This window comes from Hippocampus bargibanti, linkage group LG05 (genome assembly GCF_051943395.1).
Source record: "Hippocampus bargibanti isolate YZ-2025 linkage group LG05, ASM5194339v1, whole genome shotgun sequence".
Taxonomy (NCBI): Eukaryota; Metazoa; Chordata; class Actinopteri; order Syngnathiformes; family Syngnathidae; genus Hippocampus; species Hippocampus bargibanti.
In genome coordinates this window covers 3776977-3800494 of record NC_142738.1, presented here as the reverse complement: position 1 = coordinate 3800494, position 23518 = coordinate 3776977, and the positions used below count along the sequence as shown (strand labels likewise).

The 23518-nt window shown below is 37.7% G+C and overlaps 1 protein-coding gene across 2 annotated transcripts; it reads left to right on the top strand.

Annotated features, from left to right (window-relative positions):
- The first annotated feature begins 626 nt into the window (after positions 1-626).
- On the top strand, positions 627-23096 carry LOC148897539 (calcium-independent phospholipase A2-gamma-like). Of its 2 annotated transcripts, none has more exons than XM_088997086.1 (10): positions 627-744; positions 1037-2262; positions 3472-3621; positions 4084-4199; positions 4335-4429; positions 6265-6436; positions 7299-7356; positions 7672-7866; positions 20914-21112; positions 22488-23096. In XM_088997086.1, exons 2-10 carry the CDS (start codon positions 1102-1104, stop codon positions 22763-22765), a joined length of 2424 nt encoding a protein of 807 aa, XP_088853212.1. In that variant the 5' UTR covers positions 627-744; positions 1037-1101; the 3' UTR covers positions 22766-23096. The 2 variants fall into 2 exon arrangements, with proteins under 2 accessions (XP_088853212.1, XP_088853211.1); XM_088997085.1 differs by having other exon boundaries at positions 4048-4199.
- Positions 23097-23518: the final 422 nt, after the last annotated feature.

Below are 23518 nucleotides of genomic sequence, written 5' to 3'. Positions count from 1 at the left end.
AATACATGTACTGTATAACACAATACAATACAATACAATACAATACAATACAATACAATACAATACAATACAATACAATACAATACAATGCACTCTGATTTATACAGCGCTTTCACAATAGCCGAAGCTTAACAAAGCCTTCTTTACAGTAAACAAAGTAAAACAATAAACACAACGCAAAGCAGAAAACATGGACAGTCATGCAATATTAACCAAATTTCCATCATTCGCGCTAAAAAAAACTTTCTTGACGCAGGTCGCGGGCGTGCTGGAGCTAATACCAGTTGTCTTCGGGCTATCGGCGGGGGAAACTATGAATTGGTTCCCGGCTAAGCCTCGCACAATTTGGCGAACAACCATTTACACCCACAGTGACAACGCGGGACAATTTATAGTTCGTGTTTTGGAATGTGGGAGGAAATCGGAGTGTTGGCTCCAGTAACCAAAAATAATTTGGCCACCTGTTTTGAACATATGCTAATTGTGCTTAAACTGTAAGACATTATTGTAAGTACACTTGTTTTCCGGGTCGGAGAAAACCATCCAATCAACGTTTGGAATTTTTGTGGGTCAAACGCCAACCAACCAATGGTACGCCTTTCACTTCTCACGTGGTTGTTGTTTTTCTTTTCTGGTGACGTCACGTAAATGTGGAAATCTGGCGTCAGCTCGGGAAAACATTGCCCGCATGTCGTCATTTCTTCGGTTGTAAATGGCTGGCGGCTGAAGAAGATGATTTTAAAGGTTAGCGCTCACCTTGAAACGACGTTATAAAAGCTGTGGTCTGTTTTTGCGCCTCTGTATTTCGTTTAGTTTATGTGTTCGCTAGCCTGTTAGCTAGCGGCGATGCCATTATCACCATAGGCCACCATTCATGTCCTCACCGTGCGTTTGTTTTGAGTTATTTCATTCGGTTGTCACAATTTGTGTGTGTTTATAATAAGGACGTATTACTATTTAAGCACTGTGAGTGTTTCGTTCCCATTGTCATGTTTTTTTTTTAATTTCCTCCCATTTTTGTGTTCATCATCAACAGGTTCATGGAAAGGAGTGTAGCGTTAAAATTCCTTTGGATGAACAGAACTCTTGGCTTATAAAAGGATGAGTCATACATGGTGTCTCAGTGCATGTCTTAAATTAAACAGAACGTTTTACTCATGGAGCCCTTGCAAATCAGCATCTTCACAATTTCCCTTCTCAGGTACCTTGCACTGTTCCCTCCATGTCCAGCATCCTCCTTGCAGGAAGTTAATCCCCTTTAGCCAGAAGCACGTTCTTCACTCACGGCTTCGGGCTCATAAGGAACGCCTTTGCAGGGCTAACCAAGTTGTGAGACAGAAGCTCCACACAGGCGGACTACGTTTGAACACTTCAGCATCACGTTGGTCCACGGGGTTAATCCAGCACATGTCCCGGGTAAAGATCACATTGGACACAGTTTCCAAAGCTGTGACCCAAACCAACCTCCTCTCCAAGATTGCCCGGCTAAAAACAAGCAAAGGTGGCAAAAATGTTGCCCCGACTACTGATTCAAAAATTGTGGAAATTACTCCGATTTCTCCAGCTACTTCTGAGAATCAAGTGAGTCTCCCAAGCAGTCACAGTCAGACATCTGTAATTAATCTGGATGGAGGTACGCCGGCTCCCTCAACTTCTAAGCCTCGTAGCACCTTGAAAGCGAGCGCCACTACTTCCATTGCAGCCGCACGGGAAGTAAAGGAGAAAAAAATTCAGCATGTCGCAGCTAATGTCAAGACAGAGGAGCCTCATCAGTCATCTACTGAGAGTGAGATTCTGTCTTCTAAGTCACCCGCTACGCTTTTTCACCCTAGCACATTTCCAGTAAACTTGGATGAAACTTACAACTACCTCGCCCATCATGTCAATTCCTACTTTGGCAGCGTTACGCCGAAAAAAGAAATGGACAACCATGCCGATGCAACCACTAATCCTCCCTCTCAGGTTCAAAAAACAAGTGTGCCCGTGTGCAATAAACCAGATCATATTCCTCCTCCTGCACCCACATCCTCCAAGAAAGGTTTCAGCCACTACCTGTCCTATTCAGCTCCCACCGTGCAAGCTTTTGTGGGAAGCTACATCGCACCTTTGGTTCCAAAGTTCAGGACTGGGGAGGACAAAAGTGCCACGGATGAAGTCAAGAAGCTGGAGGATGTGCCGGTGAAACAGGCGGAGAAAGCTGTCAGTACGGAGCATAAAGTGGCAGAGGAAAAGGCCAAGAAACTTTTGGTCCAAAGGGAAAAGGTTTGTTACAGTGAATTACAGTGGCACGTGAAACCAGGGTACTATTTATTTATTTATTTATTTATTTATTTATTTATTTATGTGCGTGCTTGATTAATTAATTAAATTTTGGTCAATTTCAATTATTTATTCAATGTTATTTATTTTCTTTTATCATAACATAGTTTACTGATGTGTTTAATTATTTTACCCCATTTTATTTATTCATATTCTTTTATCTTAACCTATTTATTTATTTATTTATTTATTTATTTATCTATTTATGCATTTCTTGATGTATTTTCTCCCATTTTATTTATTTATGTTTATTTTCTTTGTGCCTATTTATTTATTTATTCATACAATACAATACAATACAATACGTACACATTCATTTATTTATTTAATTCATTTATTTATTTAGTTAGTTATTTATGTGCTTGATTAATTCAATTTTGTTCCATTTTAATTATTCAATGTTATTTATTTTCTTTTATCATAACATATTTTATTGATGTGTTTAATTATTTTACCCCATTTTATTTATTCATATTCTTTTATCTTAACCTATTTATTTATTTATGCATTTCTTGATGTATTTTCTCCCATTTTACTTATTTATTTGTTTATATTTATTTTCTTTTTGCCTATTTATTTATTTATTTATTCATACAATACATATGCATTTATTTATTTATTTCCATTTCATTTATTTTATTCAATTGTATTTGTTCTTTTATCTTAACCTATTTATTTATTTATGCATGTATTAGTTTAATATATATTGTATTTATTTTATTCAATTTTATTTATTTTCTTTTATCTTAACATTTATTTTATGCCATTGTATTTATTTATTTTATTTTATCCTCACTTATTTTATTTATGTATTTTATCCTATTTTATTTATTTTTTTATTTTCTTTTAGCCTATTTATGTATTTATTCATACAATACAATAGATATGCATTTATTTAATTAATTCCATTTTTTTATTTATTATAGTCAATTGTATTTTTGTCTTTTATCTTAACCTATTTATTCATTTATGCGTGTATTACTTTAATTCCATTGTATTTATTTTATTCAATTTTATTTATTTTCTTTTATCTTAAGCTATGTATTTATTTTATACCATTGTATTTATCTTCATATATCCTCACTTATTTTATTTATTTAAGCATTCATTTATTTATTTTTATCCCTTTTTTTGTCATTTCTCTTTTTCCAGATCATCGCCAGAGTGAGCGTAGACAATCGAACCCGAGCACTGGTCCAGGCACTTCACAGGGCCACTGACGTAAGGGTGTACATCAGCAGGGTGGAGGACCTTAGCTACCACCTACTGGAGTTTCCCGAAACATGCGGAGTTGCCGTTAAGGTTAGTGGGATTCTCTTTTTGGAGTCATAATATTGATGTACACATACACAGTTTATTTGTAGTCAGAAGAGTGTCAATCTAAAGAAAAAAAATAGAAAATTATGTTTTATGGGGACCTGGGAACGAATTATTCTCATTTTAATGGTTCCCTATGGGAAATTATTTTTTGGGATACACACTTTTCACCTGACACACTCTGTCTGGGAACCAATTAAGTTCATAAGCCAAGGTAACACTGTATGTTACTACAAACGTGTTCGTATGTACTGTTGTTCATAACTCGAATGTTCATTAGTCGGGGAGTGTCTGTAGTTTTAATTCTGATATTTTGAGTCCGACAAAATGTCAATCTAAGTTCCAGTGGTACTTTATGTTTCCTGACTGAAATGAGTCAGCGCATTGAATGCTTGACTGTTTGTTTGTCAGGAAAAGGTAATCCCCTGCCTGCTGCGTCTGCAACAGGCCAGTGATCCTGGATTGAGGGAAGCGGTCAGAGAAGCTCTTGCTCTGGTGGGCTACCATCAACCCGTCAAAGGACGCGGCATACGTATACTGTCCATAGATGGGGGAGGGTTAAGGTATGGGTTTTTGTAGTCTTTACCACTAGTTTTTGCTGTGATTGGGAAGTTTGACATTGTGTTTAACAGTAATGCTACAAAAAATTATATAGAATAAAAACGATTTCTTTTTCGTTTTTTTTCTTTTCTTTTCAGGGGACTTCTTGCCCTTCAGACTTTGCACAAGTTGGAAGCTTTGACCGGCAAACCTATTTACAAACTCTTTGATTATATTTGTGGCGTCAGCACAGGTGAGATTTGGAATATGTACTAATTGTAGCACTGATTACAGTAAAGTCTCGTTATATGGATATCGGATATATCGATAGTCCCGGTTATATCGATACTATTTCTATGCACGCACGGAGAAAATTACATGCAAACAGGGTCGGATATATCGATAGTCCCGGTTATATCGATATTTTTTCAGACTCCCTTGAATATCGATATAACGAGACTTTACTGTATTTACGATGATTTGGATTGGATTGGATTAGCATTTAGTAGTCTTGCAGTGGAGAAATTGATACAGTGATACCTCGGTCTATGAACCCCTTGGTTTATGAACTTTTCGGTTTACGAATGTTAAATTTATGAAAATTTTACCTTGGCATACAAACTTTACCTTGACTTACGATTTTTTTCATACACGCAGCTGCCTCAATGAGTGATGTGTCGTTCGCGAACGAGCCTGTTCTGCTAACAACAAAATGGCAGATGACTGTTTTTGTCCTGTATTCCCTGCCTCCAGTCTTTAGTTAAAGCCACATGATTGGTCAAGAATGCAGCCGTGAGGGGGGGGGGTGGTTTAAAGAGAGGTAGACGACTGAAAGAGTTTCAATTTTGATAGTTTAAAGGCAGAGTGTAGACTGCAAGGTTAAAATATCCCATCAATCAGGCTCTACAAACATGCAAAAAGCTATGAACCCAGCTAAACAGAACACAATTGATGAGGAACTAGATAAAATTATCACAGAGAAAGCACGCAAAAGGGATCATTCCTCAAGATGGTGAAAGAAGAAGGTTACGTTCCTCATCAATAATAATTTAATACTGATGAAACCGGCCACTCCATTCCATCAAGCCATCAACGACCATCACAAAGGTAAATAAAATGAATTTATGATACATACATTTTTTTTTCTTTAATTGTAATACCATATCACATTTATTATACATAAAATAAGGTATATTTTGTGTAGTTTTAAGGCTTAGAAAATTAGAAAGTAGAAAATGATGTTTTATGGGGACCTGGGAACGGATTATTCTCATTTTAATGCTTTCCTATGGCAAATTAATTTTTGTGATACACACTTTTCGCCTTACACACTCTTTCTGGAAACCAATTAAGTTTGTAAGCCAAGGTATCACTGTATTTTCCAGCAGCAAAGTGATGAAAGGAAAGGAAGAAGTAGAAAAACAAAATACAGAGCTGCTGTAAAGGCAGCCACTCTCGCGGCAAAAAACAAACAAAACAAAATAACAATGTGACACCACAAAAGACACAGTCATTCAATTTTAAGCACTTTCTGCCCCCTACTTGCTGTATGAAGCAGTTCTAGATGAAAGAAAAGAGGATCAAAGTATCCTTTTCACCAGTGGATCAGAGACATCATGGTGAAATGTGCACGTCTGCTAAAAGCTATAATGTTGAAAGCAAACACAAAGTTGTAGCGTCCGATGACGAAAATAGATTGTCTCACATCTCCTGTCCCATGTAAATCCGCTTCAATTCCAAGCCGTGACATACTTGGCTAGCCCAATGTAGACCTTTTGAGTTTTATTCGTCACTGATATAACATGCGCATATGAAAATACCCACTTGGTGGTGCTGTGGACTACTTCATCCTCAGGCTTTCTGTTATTTGGCAGCATCTTGAAGCACCCCATTTATTGTCCAGATTGGCCTTTCAGCACCAGCACAAGCATGCATAAACTCAGAGTATCCATCTGGCCCACAGCTGCTCTCTTTTTTGATCAAACACAATTTTTAATCACCTCCACCGTTCTCCGCTTGTGCCACTGTTACGCATCCACGCATCATCACAGGCAAAAATAATTATTCTGACCCCTTTTCTCACGGTAGGTGCAATCCTGGGGTTCATGCTGGGTATTTTCCAGCTTCCGCCAAGCGAGTGCGATGACCTCTACCGCAAGTTGGGATCGGATGTTTTCAAGCAGAACGTGATTGTCGGCACAGTGAAGATGGGCTGGAGTCACGCATTCTATGACAGCGAAGTCTGGGAGAGCATGCTCAAGTTAGTGCGGTTGTGAATGTGTGGATGGCGGAAGGTCGCCATTTTGATGAGACAGTGGAACTAAGTTTGCTTGACTTTTATCTCAACCGTTGAACGCTGGAACACATACCGTATTTTTCGGTGTATTCCGCGCACCGGAGTATAAGGTGTACACCCAACGGCACTGGCGCGTGTGTCTGCCGCTGCTCACCCAAAGAAAAACTTATCCTGTGACTGCGCTTAAAAATGAAATTTATTATTATTCGCCATTGAAATTAATCGGATAGAGCGCCCCTGGCGGTCAAATGCGGTACTGGAGTCCCTGGTAGCGCCTCCATAGAAATGAATGGGCAAGTGGCCTGGACATTGAAACGAATGGGGGAGAGCGCTCATGGCGGCCAAAGGCGGTACTACGCCTATATAGGAATGAATGGGAAAGTGGCCTCGCCTTTGAAATGAATGGGGGATAGCGCCCCTGGCGCCCAAAGTCGGTGCTGCGCCTTACAAATGAATGGGAGAATGGCCTGCGCGTTGCAACGAATGGAGGAGGGCGCCCCTGGCGGCCAAAAGCGGTACTGCGTCTCCTTTCAAATGCTCGTTCCTTTTGTACAAAAAACACGGTTGCATATATTCTTATATCTAGAGTGTACATTGGATATTTTTGTACCTGCTTTCTACGTACTTTGTGACGTTATGTACATTTTTTTTTTCGCTGCACACTGGGTGCGCCTTCTACACCGGAAAATATGGTAATTTCCTTTAAGCAATTTGCATCTTGAGTCGAGCGGAGCTTGGAAGTTCCTGTGTTTATGTAATAGTCGGCAAAATGTCAATTTCTAATCCAAAATTATATTACAATTAACTCCTCTTTCCCTTCTGGCAGGGAAAAAATGGGCTCACACCTGCTGGTGGAAACTTCGAGAAACCCTGAATGTCCCAAAGTGAGTTGGTTGTCTTTTGTAATTAGCATGCATACCCTTTGCATTTCAATTCACGTTGCCGTTGCACCAATGCAAAGTCCAGGTCACCTTAAATTAGTCTCATCTGGAAATGAGGCCTCACGATGCCTTAGGCTGGATTTACACTGCAGGTGAAAGTGCGCAATTCCGATTGAATGCCCTGATCCAATTATCAGACATAACTGCAAAACGTTTGACGAAAAAAGTCCAATTGTACCACTTGTACAATGCTGTGTAAAAACCAACCTCGAAAATATCAACTCATATCATTATATTCACACCCCCTTCCCCCAATAGGTGGCAGCGGTGAGTGCCTTAGTGAACCGAGGCACCCCTCTCAAGGCCTACGTATTCCGGAATTACAACCTGCTGCCGGGCGTTCGCTCCCACTACATGGGGGGTTGTCAACACCAACTCTGGCAGGCCATCCGAGCCACATCGGCGGCCCCCGGATATTTCCAGGAGTTCCCGTTAGGGAGTGATCTCCACCAGGTTAGATGCAAACCTCTTTGCCACACATGTAAGAGGGAATTGGAGTATTTTATAGTGTATAAGGCGTCGGAGTATAATGTGAATGGTGTATTTTTAAACATTTTCCATATATAAGACGCACCGGACAATAAGGTGCACCTTCAATTAATGAAAAAAAAAAAACATCCAAATATATATAAATACAATAAGTGATACCTTGGCTTACGAACTTAATTGCTTCCCAGACAGAGTGTGTAAGGCGAAAAGTGTGTATCCCAAAATTAATTTCCTATAGGAAACCATTAAAATGAGAATAATCTGTTCCCCAGGTCCTCATAAAACATAATTTTCTACTTTCTAATTTTCTAAGCCTTAAAACTACACAAAATATACCTTATTTTATGTATAATAAATGTGCTATGGTATTATAATTAAAGAAATAAACTAGTGTATAATAAAGTCATTTTATTTACCTTTGTGACGGTCGTTGATTGCTTGATGGAATGGAATGGCCGGTTTTATCCGCATTAAACATTTGATGAGGAAAGTAACCTTCTTCTTTCACCATCTTGAAGAATAATTCCTTGTAGGTGCTTTCTCTGCAATAATTTTATCTTGTTCCTCATCAATTGTGTTCTGTTTAGCTGGGTTAATAGCTTTTTGCATCAAGTGTACAGATGGCTTGTGCGGGTTATTTGTGGAGGCTGACTGATGGGAGTTTTAACCTTGCAGTCTACACTCTGCCTTTGAACTATGTATGGTAAAATGTTCTTAAATTTAACATTCGGAAACCGAAAAGTTCGGAAGCCAAGGGGTTCGTAAACTGAGGTATCACTGTATCCAGTTTCCATATATAAGGCGTACCCGAATATAAGGCGCACCTTCAATGAATGAAAAAAAATCTAAATATATAAAAATACCATTTATATATATATGTTTTCCAAACATAAGACACATCATATTATAAGGTGCTACAGTAGAGGATAGGGTTACACACGAATTCTTCTACAGGAAGAAATTAAGTCGTTGGCTTCTGACAGCAGTTGTGAGACCTGTTGCGGCTCAATATGACTTCACATATAGGGCGCATCTGTGTATAAGGCGCAGCGTTATCTTTTGAAGTAAATGAAGGTTTTTAGGTACACCTTATACACCGGAAAATACCATACCTGTCAACCTTGGCTAATAGCTGCCCTTATAAACGATTACAATTCCTGTATAGCAGTTGTAGTACGCCGTACATTATTTGAAATGAGGAAAAAAACGCTAACACAAGCGGAAATGCAGACAGCTTACTGTGCATGCGCACCTTATGCTTTTATCAATCCGACTGTACGCAGCGATAAAAAAATAAATATTATTTAATTAATACGATTGATGATTACTTTTGCTGGTTTGCCGTGACAATAGTAGCGATCGGCGGCTATGTTTTCGTTGGCTACCAGCAGTTCAAACAAATGGAATTTGAGCCAAAATGGCCTTTGTAAGATTGGTTCAATTTTTTCACCCCATATAAAAGTTGTATTACGTCGTACATTATTTCAATTTATAAAAAAATACAGTAAAGTCTCGTTATATCGATATTCAAGGGAGTCCGAAAAAATATCGATATAACCGGGACTATCGATATATCCGACCCTGCGCGCATGTAATTTTCTCAGTGCGTGCATAGAAATAGTATCGATATTAACCGGGACTATCGATATATCCGATATCGATATAACGAGACTTTACTGTATATAAAATACGGGGAAAATGTATACATTTGAAATACAGTACTTTTGTTTCCCTCCCTTTCATTGTTTGTTTTTCCTTTTCCCTTAGTGGGGGTGACATATTGATGCACTTAAATCCACCCCCTCCCCCCACAAACAGCTATGCATTAGCCATAACATAAACGCGACCATTTGACTGATCAATACCCAACGCCACTCTCCGCCTTTTACCCGCTGATTAAGCGCTGAGTCAGAAAAGTTTAAGCTGCTTGAGTAAGATGCGTTAGTAAAATGCAATCATGCTAATAATATACAGTGAGACCTCAACTTACAAACACCTTATCTTACAAACGTTTCGTCTTAAAAACGTCAAATTTATGAAAATTAAACCTTATAATAAGCACTATTTTCATGATACACACCCACCACGGCTGGCGGAGTGATCTTCGGCGGAAGCACACGACCGAACAGCACCAGAGGTTAAGTTACCAACAGTCCTTATGGAAGGTGACTCTCCTTCCATAAGCCATCAACGACCATCAAAAAGGTAAATAAAACTTTATTTTACAGCACAGTTTATTTCTTTAATTACAGTCCTCATGTAATGCGACGCTCTTTACAAACAGCAATTACCTTTGACCTTCGACCTCCAACGACATTCCATCAAGCCATCAATGACTATCAAAAATGTAAATAAAGTGACTTTATGATACAATGCAGTGTATTTCTTTCATTACAATACAATAGCACATTTATTATACATAGAATAAGGTATGTTGTGTGTAGTTTTAAGGCTTATTTTGTTGAAAAGTATATTTTATGGAAACCCGGGAACGGATTATTCCCATTTTAATGGTTTCCTATGGGAATTTTTTTTTAGATACACACTTTTCACCTTACACACTCTGTCTGGGAACCAATTAAGTTCGTAAGTTGAGGTCTCACTGTATATATTTTTTGGGAGTGGGGGGGTTCATCACACATGTCAACATCCCCCTCGGGTTGACTTTGACCTCACAGATGTTCTGTTCTGTGCACACAAATGACATCTGTGAGTGAATCAAAGGCAATATCCCAGTGGCGGCACCCTGGCTGGCTTCGCTTTTAATTGGAAAGCCGTGTGGGTTATGGTGATGCATGCAGGGAAAGAGAATGAAAGAGACTGGTTGATGACAACACACCTACGTATGACCCCCCCCCCCCCCCCCCCCCCGCATCTCCCACCAGACTTTGCCACGTCGCCCGTTGTATAAATTAGTTTTCCGCATCACACACACACGGCCGTTTGACTGGTTTACCTGCCTCGTGGGGACAATCATGACAAACACTGATACCTTGGCTTACAAACTTAATTAGTTCCCAGACAATGTGTGTAAGATGAAAAGTATCGACCCCAAAAATTAATCTCCCATAGGAAACCATTAAAATGAGAATAATGCGTTCCCAGATCCCCATAAAACATATTTTTCTACTTTTGTAAGCCTTAAAACTACACAAAATCTACCTTATTTTATGTATAATAAAGGTGCTATGGTATTATAATTAAAGAAATAAACTGTACTGTATAATAAAGCCGTTTTATTTACCTTTTTGATGGTCGTTGATGGCTTGATGGAATGGAGTGGCCGGTTTCATCAGCTTTAAACACTTGATGAGCAACGTAGCCTTCTTTCACCATCTTGAGGAATGATCCCTTGTCGGTGCTTTCTCTGCGATAATCTTACCTAGTTCCTCATCAATTGTGTTCTGTTTAGCTGGGTTGATAGCTTTTTGCATCAAGTGTACAGATGGCTTGTGCAGGTGATTTGTGGAACCTGATTGATGGGATATTTTAACCTTGCAGTCTACACTCTGCCTTTGAACTATCAATGTTGAAACAAGTCCAAATTTCACTGTTTTCTATCCATTTTATAACTCTGTTGTCTGCTAATAATAATAATAATAATAATAATAATACATTTGATCTATAAGCACCTTTCAAACCTCTCAAGGTCAAATAGATAGAAAGCTAGCCAGCTAGCGAATAGGTAGACAGCCACATAGCCAGCTCGATAGATAGCTAATAAACAGAAAATTTCTATCTAATATATATCAAATATCTATGTAGCCACCTAGGTAGCCAGCTAGAAAGCTAGCATACACATGATGTAATGAGAACCATTCAACTACAGGTAACAGTTTTCTATCCATTTTATAACTCTGTTGTCTGCCTGTCTCTTTAATAATAATAATAATAATAATAATAATAATAATAATAATAATAATAATAATAATAATAATAATAATAATAATAATACATTTGCTCTATAAGCACCTTTCAAACCTCTCAAGGTCAAATAGATAGAAAGCTAGCCAGCTAGCGAATAGGTAGACAGCCACATAGCCAGCTCGATAGATAGCTAATAAACAGAAAATTTCTATCTAATATATATCAAATATCTATGTAGCCACCTAGGTAGCCAGCTAGAAAGCTAGCATACACATGATGTAATGAGAACCATTCAACTACAGGTAACATCTCATCCAAAATAGCCATCCAAATAACATCCAAATAGCCAAGCTATTTATTGAGAATATATGCAAATTTAAGTGATACATTAGTAAAACATAGTCTTTTGATTTGAATACCACACCTCAGGACGTCCCAAGCATCAACATCCATAAACCAACAGAATTTATACATTTTAATGGGTGTGCTTTCCATGAACGATAGATTTGTAACCTGGCTAATGAGCTCTTCCTGTGAAGGAGTTTCCCAAGTCCTAAATTACATCCAAGGCCAGATCTCCTACATGAAGATGACAGTTTAACAGGCTGTGTCTGTTCACCTCAGATTCACCCCGGATTTTCTGTGCTTCCATTGTGTATTGTAGTCACACATGTTTAACCAACTAAGCATATAACAGTAGAAAACTTTTAAATATGATAACGTTAAATATATGTAGTGACCCTCTGTTCATTGGGAAAACCTCACCTTCAATAATAATAATACTACATTTCACTTCTAAGCGCCTTTCAAAGCTCTCAAGGTCACTTTACAGTCACAGGATTAGTTTTTCTTTGGGTGAGCAGCGGCAGCCATACGCGCCAGCGTTCGCTCAACCCGGAAGTAACTCACATAGATGGACAGCGAGCTAGCTAGCTAGCTAATAGATAGCCAACATTTATCCAGCTAGACAGCTACCCAGCCAGCTAGGTAGCTAGCTATATCGCTAATAGATGGCTAGCTACAGAGATATATAGCTATTCAGCAAATAGTCAGCCAAATAGCTAACTAGATGACTAGACAACTACTTAGCTAATAGTTTCCGGATCTCAATTGACCTCAATTCAGGGTCGATGATCTGTAAGTTTCAGATTCTTCCAATCCTATTAGTCATCTAATTGATCTGGCAACCACCCCACCCCACCGGACGGCACAAAGTGACATTTTTCCTCCCATCTGAGTCACACCGGCAATCACAAACGCAACTTGCGCTACTGAAATGTGAGCACGGCATGCCATCTCTATGATGTCACAATACCCGACTGGCAACAAAGTCATGTCACTGTTTTCCATCCACGCCCAAAGATCTGTCCACTGAATTCAGGACCCAAAACAATTCCCCCTGTTGTTTGAGTCCAAAGGGTTTGCCGCACCATATGCTGAAAGGCTGCTGGTAATATTCGAAGCGTTTCCTCGAGAATTTGCTGATGTGATCTGCAGGTCATATTTGGAATTCCTCATTCACTGACAGGCAATGTGCAAAAAATGTGTCCACTCCAGTGCCAGGGTTTTTGTCATTGTCACTTGAATTGCAGCACCCACATTATATTAAGTTTTAAGACTACATAAACATTTAATTCAGCGTAAGAAACCTTAGACTCTCTTCTTTCATCAGGAAAAAAAGAGTTAATTACTAAGTTATATGGGTCTGGAGTTATCTGAGCTTGAAATTGGGGCGGCTGTATAAAATGCAATACATATACAGTGATGCCTCAGCTTATGAATTTAATTGGTTCCCAGAAAGTGTGTAAGGCGAAAAGTTCATCTTCCAAACATTTATTTCCCATAACAAACCATTAAAATGAGAATAATCCGTTCCCAGGTCCCCATAAAACATAATTTTCGACGAAATAAGCCTTAAAACTACACAAAATATACCTTATTTTATGTATAATAAATGTGCCATTGTATTGTAATTATTGGTTTGGATCGGATGTACCTTTATTCGTCTCACAGTGGAGAAATTTACATTTCACAGCAGCATAGTTCTGAAAGGAAGAGGAAAGGAAAGAAAGAAATAGAAAAACAAAATACATGAGCTGCTGGAAAGGCAGCCACTCTCTCGGCGCCATCTTGAATTCAAAAGAACAAAAAAAAACTAAACCACAAATAATGTGACAACACAAAGACACAGAGAGTCATTAATTCTTCATCACTTGCAATTATAAATAGAAACAAGAGAGAGAGAGCTACACAGAAAATGCAATTTTAAAGTAGGTGGGATTTGAGATGGGATTTGGAGGTGGGAAGAGAATCGATGTTACGAATGTTGGGAGGAAGTGAGTTCCAGAGTTTGAGGGCAGAGTAGCTGAAGACACAGAGGTGGAGGGAGGAAGAGGATCTGAGGGAACGAGAGGGAATAGAACTTTGAAGAAGGTCAGATAGGTATGGTGGGTCAAAGTTATGGATAGCTTTAAATGTATAAAGAAGAATTTTAAAGTTGATTCTATATTTGACCGCGAGCCAGTGGACCTCTTGGAGGACGAGGGTGATGTGGTGAAAGGATGAGGTTCTGGGGATGATCCGGGCTGAAGAATTCTGGCCGAGTTGAAGTTTGTGGAGAAGTTTCTGAGGGACACCAAAGGGAAGTGAATTGCAATAGTCAATCCGGGAGCTGACAAGACTATGAACTTGGATAGCGGTGGTGTGAGGAGTGAGAGACGGGTGTACGTAACACCTCAAGGGAATCGAGTTTGAGCATATCTCATCCCCGCGGGCTGTTTGCACTTGTAGTATGTCGCGGTTCAATTTCGTGATTGATTGCGACAATACTGTTTGCATGTGTGTGGTCGTGTTTTTGTATATGTGCGAAGACATTGGCAGACAGTAAATCTCAAATGCTTTCCTAGCTTGAGGCATCCCTTCCCCTCAATAAAGATGAGTCCCACTTCTTTTGTCAGCCAGTATAGGGGAGGGGTGTAGGACTGAACCTCACTCTGACCTTTCAAACCCCCCCACGAAATCCAAAAGGGAAGGAAGAGAACTGTTCGGCGTAATTGTATAATTTCCCATGACGACCCTTTGACCTGGACTGTCGTGGCACTTCCAACACTGACAGCATTGTCATGCTCATCCTTCCCGCGTGGGGGGCCGGGGTCTTGGATAGTGTCTCGGCAGCTTATGTCACCAACATGATGATTTTTTTTTCCCATTTACTCTCATTCACTGCCATTCACGAATTTAAGCGCTTTATAAATCAATATACAGTAAAGTCTCGTTATATCGATATCGTATATATCGATAGTCCCGGTTATATCGATACTATTTCTATGCACGCACGGAGAAAATTACATGCAAACAGGTTCGGATATATCGATAGTCCCGGTTATATCGATATTTTTTCGGACTCCCTTGAATATCGATATAACGAGACTTTACTGTATATTATATGAAAGTGGTCATCTGCTTCAATGTATTTCCTTCTTTGATGAATTGAACGACCATCTTGGATGAACTGAATCGCTTATTCAGGATTTGTCAACGCGTCATTGGCATGTGTAGCGGAGTTGGCTTGCCTTTAAATCACTGCCCCGGTTTTGGCCTTGACAACACGCCCAAGGGCAATTTGTAATGACTGCAGCTGTGATTTGAATAACACACCAGATGTATGTCAAAAGGCTTCGCTCGTTTGTCGTCTATTTTTTTTTTTGGAGAGGGGTGCTGATTTAGATTGAAGCAGGAGCTCATATTTTCTTTCCCCTTGAGTCTCTGACCAGTTGTTGATGCCCGCGGGGGTCAGTACATAAAGCAGAGGAGACACCAGAGTGCAAAGCCATACGGAAGACAATCAACTATTCTCTTATGGCTAATGGCGTCTGACGTACATTCATCCGTGAAATGACTTTTACTGATCCGGGCGATATAAAACCTCTTTTCCGTTGATATCGGCAACCCCCCCCCGACCCCTGCAGGGAAACTTCAATTCAAGTGGCACATGGGGAGATAACGCTGGAAAAAGGCTAATAGAAGATGAGTCATTTAGAACACTAGTGCCAATCTGTCTTTTGTTTATTTCACGCCAGTCGACGTTCTCCGGCAAAGTAGCTACAGTAAAGTCTCGTTATATCGATATCGGATATATCGATAGTCCCGGTTATATCGATACTATTTCTATGCACGCACAGAGAAAATTACATGCAAACAGGGTCGGATATATCGATAGTCCCGGTTATATCGATATTTTTTCGGACTCCCTTGAATATCGATATCACGAGACTTTACTGTATTTCGTGATGGAACAATTACTTGGAGGACTTTAATTGTCAATGAGTCAAAGTGAACCACATTTCCCCCTGAAGGTGATGAAGGCCTAATTAGTTTAAAATTTGCTTCATGATGATCTGGTTTATGTGCCAGCAATCGGCCCCCGGAGGGTGACGGCGAGCGTGGCGGCGTGCTAATCCTTTGGAGAATACATGGCCGACCGACATTGGCAGAAAATCATTTGACTGTTTGCTATTTATTTTGCTGTTTGCTTTTTTAAGGTCTGTCGCTGACTGGTGCTAACTCCCCAAAACCATCCATTTGGTGACACAAGCCGATTGACATGATTGACATGATTGACATGATTGACAGTGGTTACCAATACCCCCAAAAAAACCAAAAAGTAATACGTTCTGATAGAAATTTTTGAACGACATTTAGTAACTCAAGATGCGTTTTGTAATAATAATAATAATACATTAATTTATAAGCGCCTTTCAAAACTCTCAAGTTTTCTATATAAATGCCCTAATCCATTCCAAACCCCCTTGAAATTCAGAGAAATGTTTTTAAAGCCTAAATTTGAGTTTTGAAAGGCGCTTATAAATTAAATGTATTATTATTAAAGGACAACCGACGTCACTTTTTTGTTTCGTAACTGACATCAGAAAAACGTTTCATAGCATCTAAAATACCCAAAACACGCAGTATGATATGTTTAGTCAAATGCAAAACACCAATAAAAATGACTTAAAGTGTCCAAAATCTGCAAAAAAAAGGACCCCGGAAGTGGCCAGTTTCAGAAGGTCCCGCCCCCTTGTTCGTGATGTCACCCCAAGACGTCTTGCCTTGCTCGAGAATCAAAACAATGGCTTCAGATTCGAAAAATATGCTTTCTTGTTACACATCCAGTTATGAATATAATTCAAATAGTTCTGAAGAGGAAAGCATACATGTTTGCAATCGATTAAATAATTTATTCCATGCCATTTTGAGGTATCTGTTGGCGGGAAATGTAGCACAAAAAGAGGCAGAAAATAGCGACAAAGCTCCTGTAAGGAATTAATCAGCCCGTTTCCACAGGCTGATTAATTCCTTACATGGAGCTTTGTCACCCTCTTCTGCCTCTTTTTTGATGCTACACGAAGTTTTAAGACCAGCCAAGTCCAGCCAAATGCATTGACGTGATGGAAGGACTACTTCAATGTGTCCTTTTTTCGGTGAGGGGCGTTCCTTCAGTGACGTAACGTACGGACTCGTCACCAACTCAAAAACGAGACTTCAGCGTGAGTCTTAAAACTTAAAATGTAGCTATATGCGGTGGAATCTTTGTAAAATACGTTCAGTAGAAGTCATTTGAAGCCATTTTACAAATTATGGACACAACTTGTCTGGAGACGCCGGTTGTCCTTTAAAGGACTACAGCAATTTGTAGGACAAGACGCGTTTTCTATGTAAATGGCCTAATCCATTCCAAGCCCCTCAAAATTCAGACAAACAGTCAATGTTCTTTAAAGCCTACATTTTTGTTAAAACATAAAATTGCATCAAAATATGTCAACAATTAATAGGTTTGAGAATACATTTTTTACAACAATTTGTAAGCAAGACATATTTTCTATGTAAATGTCCTAATCTGTTCCAAGACCCATCAAAATACATACTTAAATGTTTTTAGCATAAAAATGCATCAAAATACAGTAAAGTCTCGTTATATCGATATTCTCGGGAGTTGGAAAAAATATCGATATAACCGGACTATCGATATATCCGATCCTGCGGCATGTAAATTTTCTCCTTGCGTTCATAGAAATAGTATCGTAATAAGCAGTACTATCGATATAATCGATATCGATATAACGAGACTTTACTGTATGTAGAAAAAAACGGGTTATGTAAGAATTGTCTTACTTCAAACAATTTGTAAACCGAGACGCGTTTTGCATGAAAATACCCTCATCTGTTCCAAGACTCCCTCAAAATTCCAACATTAATATTTTTAAAGCATAAAAATGCACCAGCATATGTCACAAAGACAATTTACAATTAGATTATTGCACAATAAATGGGAATTATGCTTACTGAAATAAAATATAATGAATAAAAATGATGATCATATAACTTAACTACGCCCTCATTGCTTTTTGCCCTCTTTATTCTCTCTCAGAAACATGTTTTAAGATGGCATTTTGTAAAGAACTGATCCAAGGACGTTTGCTTCTGTCATCTTTGAAAATATCCGAGGCAAATATCAGCATAGAGAGCGATCACAGATACACATGTATCTTTTCAAAACTTTCTGAATGAAAGGCCCTTGACTCACAGATACCCTGAAACTGAGCAGCATTCCATTTTCAATCTCCCTCTCATGAGCTCATTATCCTTGGCTAACGTATGGGTGAAACCGAGCCACCGGCACGAAATGTCACGGTTAAAATCGCTGCGTTCACAACATTGACACGAGTTGTTGTCTCTTGCTGTATTCTTACCGCGTCTGAGTCTTCCGTTGGATTAAGTCCAATTCATTTCTTCCCTTGTTTGGGATTCGGGTCTTGGTGTACCAGCATCCAAAATGCCACTTTGGTCTGACTACATCCCCACTTCCACTCGTAATGTGAATCCATGTGAGATACAAAAAACTACTCACATTACTCTTCTTTGCACGACAATAACACGAGCATGAATTTGCAATTAAACACCACAGCTCTCATCCCCCCCCCCCCCCCACACCGCCTTCCGACATCCCTCCTAAGACACTCGGAGGGGTCCCTATGGCTCCCACCTCCCATCCCTGCCTCTTTAATGAGGACTGGCCCTTGCGTGTTTGATCGCGCTGCCAACCCAGCAGCCCGGCGGCCTCATGCCTATTCATCAATCCCTGTCGTGTCTCCAGTTCTGCCGCCCCTCCAGACCCCTCCAGCCTCTTTTATAGCCTTAGGTAGACCGTCGATTCAAAGCACAAGCACTCCTGGGCGCTTGTTCGATTTCAAAATAGAGCTGATGGGAAGTGTGAGCACAGAGGAGAAAAGGAAAAAAAAGGGGGGTGGGCCGAACGATAATTGCAGTGTGTGCTCCATCATCTTGCAAACAACTCCGGAGACGCATTGATTTTTTTTTCGCTTCCTCAGATAAAAAATAAAAAAATAAAAAAATACTACTATAAATAAATAAATAAATAAATAAATAAATACATAAATACACAAACGAATAAATAAATAAATACAAAAAGAAATACATGAATAAATACATAAATACATGAATACACAATACATAAATACATGAATACACATAAACACATACATAAATAAATACACAAATAAATAAATATATAAATAAATAAATAAATACAAACCGAATACACAAATACTTAACAACACAAATGTACAAATACACAAATACATAAAATCCAAGAAATCACAGTGCATCTGTTTTTTTCGTATAATTCTTATTTACATGAATACACAATACATAAATGCATACATAAATAAATACATAAATACATGAATACACAATACATAAATACATGAATACACATAAACACATACATAAATAAATACACAAATAAATAAATAAATAAATAAATAAATAAATAAATAAATACACAAATAAATAAATGCAAACCGAATACACAAATACTTAAATACACAAATGTACAAATACATAAAATCCAAGAAATCACAGTGCATCTGTTTTTTTCGTATAATTCTTATTTACATGAATACACAATACATAAATGCATGAATACACAATACATAAATGCATACATAAATAAATACATAAATACATGAATACACAATACACAATACATAAATACATGAATACACATAAACACATACATAAATAAATACACAAATAAATAAATAAATAAATAAATACAAACCGAATACACAAATACTTAAATACACAAATGTACAAATATACAAATACATAAAATCCAAGAAATCACAGTGCATCTGTTTTTTTCGTAGAATTCTTATTTACATGAATACACAATACATAAATGCATGAATACACAATACATAAATGCATACATACACAAATAAATACACAAATAAATAAATAAATAAAAAATAAATAAATACATACATACATACATACATACATACATACATACATACATACATACATACATACATACATACATACATACATACATACTTAAATACACAAATGCACAAATACCCAAATACATAAAATCTAAGAAATCACAGTGCATCTGTTTTTTTCGTATAATTCTTATTTATGTATAAAGTCAAACCTGGGTTTTCGAACGTCTTGGTTCTCGACCAATTTGGTTTTCAACCAAAAATTTCAGGGTTTTTTTATGCCTCGTTTTACAACCGAAAATCGGTTCTCGCCCGAACTGAGTGCACTTGAATGCACCACTTAACTCCCCTCCACTTCCTTATACATCACTTCCTTATGTTGTGTTCCATTGTGAGTCGACATGTTTGCATTGTTTAATCACAATTTAAACATAAAAGCCGAAAGAACGGATTAACAATTTTTACATTGATTAAAATGGGAAATTGTGTTTCGGTTTTCAACCAAATCGTTTTAATGATCGACGAATTATCCTCGCGTAACGTTCCATTTTGAGCAGGCGTGTTGTTATTGTTTAATCACAATAAAAAAAAGCAGACATTGATTACCGTAAGAACCCATGTTTGACTGTACAGTAAAGTCTCGTTATATCGATATCGGATATATCGATAGTCCCGGTTATATCGATACTATTTCTATGCACGCACGGAGAAAATTACATGCAAACAGGGTCGGATATATCGATAGTCCCGGTTATATCGATATTTTTTCGGACTCCCTTGAATATCGATATAACGAGACTTTACTGTATTTCTATTTTTTTTTCACATGTGTCCACAGGATGGAGGTTTGCTCATCAACAACCCCACCGCGCTGGCCATCCACGAATCCAAATGTCTGTGGCCCAACACGCCCTTGGAGTGTGTAGTTTCGGTGGGCACGGGTCGCTTAGAAACGGCGGGCAAGAGCAACAGCGGCACATACACAAGCCTCAAAACCAAAATCAACAACGTCATCAGCAGCGCTACAGACACCGAGGGTGAGTAACGATCTGTGAATTTTTGCTCGCGAATTTCGAATTTATTCACATTTATTCTGGAAATGAAAAGCATGATGTGGAGCGCCGTTCCCGAATTTGTTCGGGTTTTGGTCTTTCTTGCAATTAAGCGCTGGTCAGACCTCCTCCAAAGACATGGCAGCATTTGCGTTTTGTCCATGTTAGCGCTTTGTTACAACTTCAGCTGTTGTTAAAGCGCTTTAGAAATCAATTGTATTGTATTTTGTACAGCCACCCTCATTTCAATCTCAGATAACTCCAGACCCACATAATTTAGGAATTAACCTTTTTTTTGATGAAAAACGAGAGTTTAAGGTTTTTTATGCTGCATTGAATGTTGATGTGGTCCTGAAATTCAATATTCTGTGAGTCCTGGAATTTGAGTGAAAATGACAAAAACCCTGACACTGGAGTGGACGCATATTTGGCAGTGAATGAGTTAAAATCAATTTTCAGTCTGAAATTAGTTTGAAGACACAAAAACAAAAATCGAACTTAAAATTGTTGAGAGGTTACTACATGCATTGCATCGATGGGGGTGTGAGTGTGAGCTGTGGTTTACAGCTGCTCCTATAATAATTAGAGATTATAATTGTGATTATTATTATTATTATTATTATTATTATTATTATTATTATTATTATTATTATTATTATTGTTAATTATATAATAATATAATAATAATTATATAATAATATTCACTATTATTATTATTATTATATAATTATTATTAATTTAATTATTCTAATTATATAATTATTAATATATTATATAATAATAATAATAATTATTATTATTATTATTGTTATTATTGTTATTGTTATTATTATATAATGTATTACTAATTATATAATTATATAATAAATATAATAAATATATACTACTACTACTACTAATAATAATAATAATGCATTTTTTTTTAAATATTTTTATTAGTATTATTTTTATTACTTTTTATTGTTGCTATTGTTTTTGTTATTTTTATTATTTTTATTATTATTGTTATTATTGTTGTTATTACTAAAGTGACCTTGAGAGTTTTGAATAAATATAAATAAAACGTATTATTATTATTATTATTATTATTATTATTATTATTACTTTTGCTATTGCTATTGATATTGCTATTGCTGATTGAATTGGATTGGATTTGCCTTTATTAGTCTCACAGTGGAGAAATTTACATTTCACAGCAGCAAAGTGATGAAAGGAATGAAAGTAGAAAAACAATGGTAATACTATTAGTGTTACTATTACTATTACAATTACAATTACAAATACTAATACTAATACTAATACTATGACGAAGAATTTTATTGTTATTGTTATTGCTTTTATTGTATTTTGGGCTCTCCAGAAGTCCACGCCATGCTGGACAGCTTCCTACCCGCCGGCACGTATTTCCGATTCAACCCTTACGTGAGCGAGGACATCGCCATTGACGACAACCGGCAAGAGAAGATGGCCCTGCTGCAGGCCGAGGGATTCCGCTACCTCGAACGCAATGAGGAGAAGCTGAGGAAAGTGGCTCGCATCCTCACAAAAGAAAAGGGCTCCGTCAGGAGGTTGGCAGAATGGGTCAAGACCAGGACGGACATGTATAACTTGATTTCCTTGAATTCCATTCGCTTTTAGCAACAATATCATTAAAACACATTTGACCTCATTTATGGACACTTCCTTTCCTTCGATGGCGCTTGGAACTGAAGTCAAGTTTTGTTCATGACGTCACCCTAAGCGCGCACCACATCTCATCATTAGGATCTTTGCATTAGTATCACGTATACTTGTCTTGAATTTTGGTGTGTTCTACTTGGTGCTTCTAACCCGAATAGCACCAAACCAAACAAATGGGAATTTACCTTTTTTGTTTTAGTTTTTTTTTTTCTCCACAGCTTTCTAGAGTGTTTTCACTTCAACCAGCATTGTTTTCAGCACTCGTTAGCCTCATTAAAAGCATTGATCAAAAAAAAAAAATATATATATATATATATATATATATATATATATATATATATATATATATATATATATATATATATATATATATATACAGTGAGACCTCAACTTCCGAACTTAATTGGTTCTTGGCGAAAAGTGTGTATCTCAAAAAATAATTCCCATAGGAAATCATTGAAATGGGAATAATCCGTTCCCGGGTTTCCATAAAATATACTTTTCAACTAAATAAGCCTTAAAACTACACACAACATACCTTATTCTATGTATAATAAATGTGCTATTGTATTGTCCTGAAAGAAATACACTGCATTGTATCATAAAGTCACTTTATTTACATTTGTGATGGTCATTGATGGCTTGATGGAATGGAGGTCGAAGGTCAAAGGGAATTGCTGTTTGGAAAGAGAGGCACATTACATGAGGACT

What these genes read in the sequence shown, in the direction of transcription:
- LOC148897539 (XM_088997085.1), top strand. Translation starts at nt 1,102, where the DNA reads ATGAGTCATACATGGTGTCTCAGTGCATGTCTTAAATTAAACAGAACG. An exon ending in GAAACCCTGAATGTCCCAAA is followed by an intron (nt 7,357 to 7,671) that starts GTGAGTTGGTTG and finishes TTCCCCCAATAG; the next exon opens with GTGGCAGCGGTGAGTGCCTT. An exon ending in CAGCGCTACAGACACCGAGG is followed by an intron (nt 21,113 to 22,487) that starts GTGAGTAACGAT and finishes TGGGCTCTCCAG; the next exon opens with AAGTCCACGCCATGCTGGAC.